We start from the raw sequence: 6,736 nt of genomic DNA, 5'->3' as shown, positions 1-6,736 counted from the left end.
GAGACCACTTGCCATTTATTTATTTATTAACATAATATATATATATATATGTAATGTGTCACATAGACATTACAATTCGGGATTTAATATCTGAAAAATCTGGAATTTAATTGATTAGGAAATAGTTAGACTAGTTATTATTATCTCCTTTATTCCCTGATGTGGTTTATATTAATTTCACTCATTCCAAATAACTTTCTCTGATAACTACACAAGGCCCACTTCAGATCAGATGACAAGGGCCTTCTCACATTTCTTTAACGGGCTTATATCAAATCCTATACATGGATGTGATAGGGCTCCCAACCCCTTGGCCCTTTTTCTTTTTGGGCTGAAAAATGCTCCATGTTGCAGCCAACCCCAAAACACACGACACACAAAATTAACATCGAAGCAAAACACTTCTTTCTTTTGTGTACTTTTTCCCTTAAAAAATTACAACTAGTCTAGAGGGCCTCAGCCCAGCTCAGCTCAACATAACACGATGAAGGTGGAAAAGCCATAACCCAAAAAAAGAAAGAAAATAAAATAAAATGAAGGCACAAGTGTCATCCAGTCGGATTGAATGCAAGCTCAGCCACCCAAACCACCACGCGGCGACAAACAACTCCTTCAAAGGGAAAAGCGAGCTAACGGCTTCAAACGACCAACACCTAAGAAAGAAGAAAAAGAAAGAAGCTTTTGTTATTTATTTTTTCTATATTTCTATCTGTTCTGTAATAAAGAAAGAAGAAAGAAAGAGAGATGCTGAGCAGAACAACAGTCATAGCAGCTTCTCTTTCAGTCTCTGCTGGTTCTGCAAACCCATCAAAATCAAACTATTCTCGATTGTTGGGGCTCAACAACAATCTCTCCTACACTGCTTCAAACCCTGTAATTGTATCATCCAACTCCAACTTTGCGAGCTTCGCATGGAACACCAGCAACAACAGTAAGTATACAAAGTCAAGAATGGAGAGGTTCACAACCCGGGCATCGCCGCAGCCCCTCACGAATGCTGATGAGCTCATAGACTCTGTCCAGACTTTCATCTTCGACTGCGATGGTGAGCCCTGCCCACCTCGTCCTTCAACTCCAAACTCGTTATTTTATACTTAGATTGATATTGATTAAATTTGATATCGGAGGCCTGAAAGTGTGATCGTTTCAAGTAACTGAGCGTCAAGTACTAACCGTGTGTGTTGGCTTGGCTTAGCTCATTTCAAGTAAATTGCATTTCTTTCTTTTTTTTGTTTGTTTGTTTAGAGGTGATAATTTTGTTGGTTAATGTTTGAGATGAGGTGCTTCCTGTGTGGTGATCTTAATCTATCTGTTAGGCTTAGGATCTTAAAATATGAAACGCAATTGTATTGATTTGATTTCCTGTGCATTTATCTGAATCTGATATCCACTTTGTATGGTTACCTCTTTAAAGGAAAATTCAATATATTCAGAACAAAGTGTCGTGTTTGTGGGATGTTGCTTACCCAATTTATAAATATTGCTAATTGGGTGACATAAATTTGAGGGGGAACTAGGATTACGCAATCATGTTCCATTAAAATTTGAATAATGTCTTAGACAATCTTATAATGTTCATTATGTTTTGGATGTAATGCTCCATTACTAATGTTTGAACTCATCACCAAACAACTGCAGGAGTTATATGGAAAGGAGATAAGCTCATAGATGGCGTGCCAGAAACTCTTGATCTGCTACGGTCTAAGGTCTCTCTGTGAATGCGGTCATGTATTTGTACTAGTTTTGTACACATTCATATGACAAGCAAAATCATTCTACTTCATACATTATATTTAACTATTTCTTTACCCTTACTCTTGGATCCAAATGTAGCATAATTTTCTCTTCTTTGTCAGCAAAAAGACAGGGACATAATTTTAAGAGACAAGCATTGTTATGTGGCCTCAAACCACTTGCATATTGTCTTTTCCTTCAGGGCAAAAGATTAGTTTTCGTTACCAACAACTCAACAAAGTCTCGGAAGCAATATGGTAAAAAGTTCGAGACACTTGGTCTGAATGTCAATGAGGTCAGTCTGACAGTGTGCCACTTTTTTTTCTTTCCATGTTCACCAATTTCAGCACGTCAGTAATTCTAATCACACTTAAAAAATTTCAGGAGGAAATTTTTGCATCATCTTTTGCTGCAGCTGCCTATTTGAAGTCCATTAATTTCCCTAAAGATAAAAAGGTAACTATGCGCCTGGTTGGTAAAAATAAATGAAAGCTGAAAATTTTGTTTCAATTCCCTTTGCCTAAAAGTGGGATTTTCGTAAAAGGGAATGGTTTGCATCTGGTACCTCATGATTAGCACTAAATGAATTAACGGGTGCATGTTAATCATGAATTTAGATGATAATAGACTGATGATCGAGCCTTTTATAGGTTTATGTGATTGGTGAGGAAGGTATCTTGAAGGAGCTTGAGCTTGCTGGATATCAATATCTTGGTGGACCAGTAAGTATGAGTCCGAAATCATGCAAGTTTCAGTACATGATGATGATACTTGTACTTTTTCTATTTTATATCCTAGTCTGTGAAATCGAATGACATGTTATTCATTTGGCTAACAAGAGCATTGCACAAAACTTGGTGTCATTATTTCCCTTGCATTTGTATCTTCAGTTTCATTTTAAATTTAGGATAAGGCTTAAAAGCTTCCTCTATAGTTTAAAAGATCTTCAGGCACGCTGTCCATAATATGTACATATCTTTCTAAATAGCAAATTGTTGCTAGAGAGACATAACGAGGTCTACATCTTCTTTGGATGTAAAAGTAAATATTTGGAAACTGAAAGTTGCTTTGGTAATTATTTAGTATGAATGTTGAGGTAGTGGATGAAGTAAAGGAGGATAGCCTGCCTGCCCCTCTCCTGGGACCATGCAGTTTGCTCCAGAAAATCTAATTGTTTTCTCTCCCCCCACCGAACAATAATTTTTTTGAAAACATCATCTTTTTCTGTGTGCATGCATCTGTGTGCTCATGTGCCTAAGGCCCTACACTATCAGGAAAAGTTAGGTAGTTACAATTGTTTATAATTAGTAGTTTGAGGGATGGACCGGGCTAAAGTTGTTTACAATTCTTCGTATTCATTAATATGCCCCTGTTATATTACATGTGATGAGAAGTATTTTTTAAATGCTTTCCTTTTCTTACAGGAAGACGGTGGGAAGAAGATAGATCTGAAGCCTGGATTTCTGATGGAGCATGATGAGAATGTATACTTCTGTCCTTTCTTGCTTCATAGAACTTTGTTTATTAATGGGGTTGCACTGATAGAAATAAGAGTAGAACTTTCTCTCAATAGAGCTTTTGCATTCCTTTTTTGAACCTTAAACTGACCATACACATGTGAGGTTCTTTCTTTCTTTCTTCTTCTTAAAAAAAGAAAAAAAAAACATCAACTTTTAATATTGCTAGATCTGTTTGTTCGTTGTCTTCTAGGTTGGAGCTGTTGTGGTTGGGTTTGACCGAAATTTCAACTACTACAAAATTCAGTAAGTTATGGTGATTCTTGTTTATGTCAATGCATGTGTGTTGAACACACTGCAAATTATTTTGTTGCAAGGTACTGTACTTTCCTTTGTAATTAAAATTTGAAGAATCACTGCTGCTTCAAGTACCTTCTGTTTTAGATTCTTCTTGGCTCAGAAATTATTAGGGCTTCGGTTTAATATTTAAATGTCTGAAGGTTTGGATTGAAAAAGAGATGCCACATAACTGCCACAATTCACTATGTTTTTTTTTTTTTTTTTCCCTGTGGACTGTACTTGTGCTCAAATTTAGGTGTATATGCAAACATTGTGTTACAAAGTATTAAATGGAAGGTAATATACATGTTACTATACCAAGTGCCAACACCATATAAACATTATGGTCCTATTATATATGCAGTGCACTTGTTACATGTATTGCATTTGGTCTTCTCTGGTGGCAGTTATCATAAATCAATGTTTATGTGATGGAAGGTATGGGACACTTTGTATACGTGAAAACCCTGGATGTCTTTTCATTGCAACAAATCGTGATGCTGTCACTCATCTCACAGATGCTCAGGAATGGGCAGGTAAGGTTCATTTCCTTCCTCTCTTGTTGCACTTTGTGTTTTAATTAGATTATTTTCAACTGTGTTATGCTGTAAAACATGTAAAGATTTTCCTAATTGGATTTTGTTTAAAATTCAAAAGTCATTTGTTAGGGGTGGTGATTTTCACACTCCTATTTGTACACTTGGCACTCACATTTATATATGCTTTCATCTCCTTGTTTCTGTTCAATATATCAAAGCATAAAATAAGGGAGAGGAGATAGGATTGTGAAAACGGCCACCTTTTATTAAATCTTATAAAAAAAAAAACTTATTAGAATTTATTAAACTCGTTAATATTCAGAATACTGAATCAGATTATCTATGTTGCATTTACTGATGCATGGGTTAGTGGTTCCAAATGACTTGATTATATGAGACCTAAACTTCTAAAGTTGACTGGGAAATTTTGAATTTCTGGACGTGAAAATACCTCGCCGAACAGGTTGTTACCGAACTGATGAAGCTACTATAATTTTCTCTCAATAGCTACTATAATTTATACTCAATTTCAGGTGGTGGTTCTATGGTTGGTGCTATCCGTGGATCTACTCAACGTGAGCCGCTGGTTGTGGGAAAACCCTCAACATTTATGATGGACTACTTAGCAAACGAGTAAGTCAAATGTTTTATTTATTGTTCTTCTTTGTTTTATCTTAATTCTTAAGTAACATGAGTGCTGTTATCTTGAAAGACCATATTCTGATAAGTGTTTTTATGTTATATAACACCAAGGCATTCTCTTAATGTGGATATCATATAGCGTGATACATATAATGCGCCTTATATTTGCTTTATAAGAGATATATAACCTTTGTGCACCAAGTATTATACGTACCACAATATCTATAATCCGAGATGCATTATAAGAGATATAAATGAGTATTGCATTGTAAGACATATAATGCACCTACTTATGCTGATGAATGAAGACAGCGATTGATTTGCTTTGTAAGCACAAGACTACTTGTGATAACGAAACCATTGAAGTGCTAACAAATTGTAGTGTTAGTCCATCCAAGACTTGCAAAAATGAAATTAAACTGTGCACAAAGTACACAAGTGTGTGTGCCTGCACATTTACTCTGAGAGAGAGAGAGAGAGAGAGAGAGAGAGAGAGAGAGAGAGAGAGATCAATGCTGTCTTACATTATTTTCTTTTATAATACTGTAGATTAATTCTTTAGTTATTGAAATTAAATTGCTCTATTTGGTTTTCTGACAAACATTAGAGGACTTTCATCATTGACTCATCTTTTTAATCACTCACTATGCTTAGCAACCATCTAGATTATATCACCTGTCTTAAAGGTTAAAAGACACTCAAAGGCTAAAAGAGAACTTTGACCAATGAGGTAAACATCAATGATTTTGTAAATACAAGAATGCAATTATTGTAACAGAATGTACAATTTTCGTGATGTAATTTTGCATTCTAATTAGTAGCTGACATGTACTAAGTCGCAGAACACTTGACATCTTAAAGAAGTGAACTTAAATGGATCTGATGAAAACATATTGGTCATATAATTGCTGATATTAGTCAGTTGAATTTAATCAATGACAGATTTGGCATCCTGAAGTCACAGATTTGCATGGTTGGGGACAGATTAGATACTGATATTCTGTTTGGACAAAATGGTGGTTGCAAAACTCTTCTTGTTCTCTCAGGTAACTAAACTAAAAGTCTGCATTTTTGGCCCAAGTTTTCTTGAGTTTGTGATGTATTTGAGCTAATTAAGGCTTTTCGTTTCTGTCTAATAGGGGTCACCACTTTATCAGTGCTTCAGAGTCCTAACAACTCCATACAACCAGATTTTTACACGAACAAGATTTCAGACTTTTTGTCTCTCAAGGCTACAACTGTATGATTATTATGTTACCCCTAAAATCAATCTTGGGCGCATCTCTCATTATTTGTCTCTGCCAGTCATAACTTTTATATTATTAATGTCCATGTAATTTTTTTTATGGATGTGGGTTTCTGAAACAAAAAGAAACAGAGTACATTAACACATAAAAGTTATGCTCTTGAGATCTCTATGCAATTGTTAAACTTGTTGCTAATGTATTCCTGCATCTTCTTCTTGGCAACCAGACCAGCACATAGCTGCAGCCATCTGTGTCTCTGAATTTCTTTTTTCCCTTCTCTCTCTTCTGTGTGATTGGCTATTGCGCTTGGATAGGTAGAGCTAGCTAAGGAGGTGTGTTGTTCATTTCATGTCCCAAAAATCTCTCGGTCTAACCCTAGTGGAGTCTGTTATAAGTTGTGAAAATTGAAAATAGTATTTTATTATAATATTATTGAGTATTAGATTCCATACAAATAGATAGCGCAATATGTGATGTTCATTCTGTTTGAGGCTTTTTGTCTTCCAAAAGAGACTAGTCCTCATTTGATAACCATGTTTAGTGGAGGAGAAGGAGCCCGATCCACCATTTCACCCAAATATAATTGGTAATTTGATTGAGATCAATTTTTTTTTTTTAAATAGTTTTTTTTTAAAAAGACTTTTCCTATTGAGATGGGCGATAGCATATTAAACTCACACACACTACACGGATGCTAGGACTTAAACCCAGAACCTTGAGGGCTCGTTTGGTACACAGGACTGTCTTGGCATGGATTATGCTTAGGGACTGGCTTGGC

General features: G+C 35.6%; 1 protein-coding gene across 1 annotated transcript; it reads left to right on the top strand.

Moving 5' to 3' along the window:
- Nucleotides 1-508: 508 nt before the first annotated feature.
- Nucleotides 509-6,180, top strand: LOC117632233 (phosphoglycolate phosphatase 1A, chloroplastic-like). The gene is made up of 11 exons (XM_034365670.1): nt 509-1,045; nt 1,639-1,706; nt 1,937-2,029; nt 2,119-2,190; nt 2,385-2,456; nt 3,159-3,218; nt 3,445-3,497; nt 3,969-4,066; nt 4,603-4,702; nt 5,654-5,757; nt 5,851-6,180. The coding sequence occupies exons 1-11, from the start codon at nt 745-747 to the stop codon at nt 5,955-5,957; spliced, it is 1,128 nt and encodes a 375-aa protein (XP_034221561.1). The 5' UTR covers nt 509-744; the 3' UTR covers nt 5,958-6,180.
- Nucleotides 6,181-6,736: the final 556 nt, after the last annotated feature.

The sequence above is a fragment of the Prunus dulcis genome, chromosome 6 (assembly GCF_902201215.1).
Source record: "Prunus dulcis chromosome 6, ALMONDv2, whole genome shotgun sequence".
NCBI lineage: Eukaryota > Viridiplantae > Streptophyta > Magnoliopsida > Rosales > Rosaceae > Prunus > Prunus dulcis.
This window is presented reverse-complemented; position numbering and strand designations above follow the sequence as displayed.

Coding starts and splice junctions, on each gene's coding strand:
- LOC117632233 (XM_034365670.1), top strand. CDS start 745: ATGCTGAGCAGAACAACAGTCATAGCAGCTTCTCTTTCAGTCTCTGCT. Junction 2,191..2,384: donor ATTTCCCTAAAGATAAAAAG/GTAACTATGCGC, acceptor AGCCTTTTATAG/GTTTATGTGATTGGTGAGGA. Junction 3,498..3,968: donor TTCAACTACTACAAAATTCA/GTAAGTTATGGT, acceptor ATGTGATGGAAG/GTATGGGACACTTTGTATAC.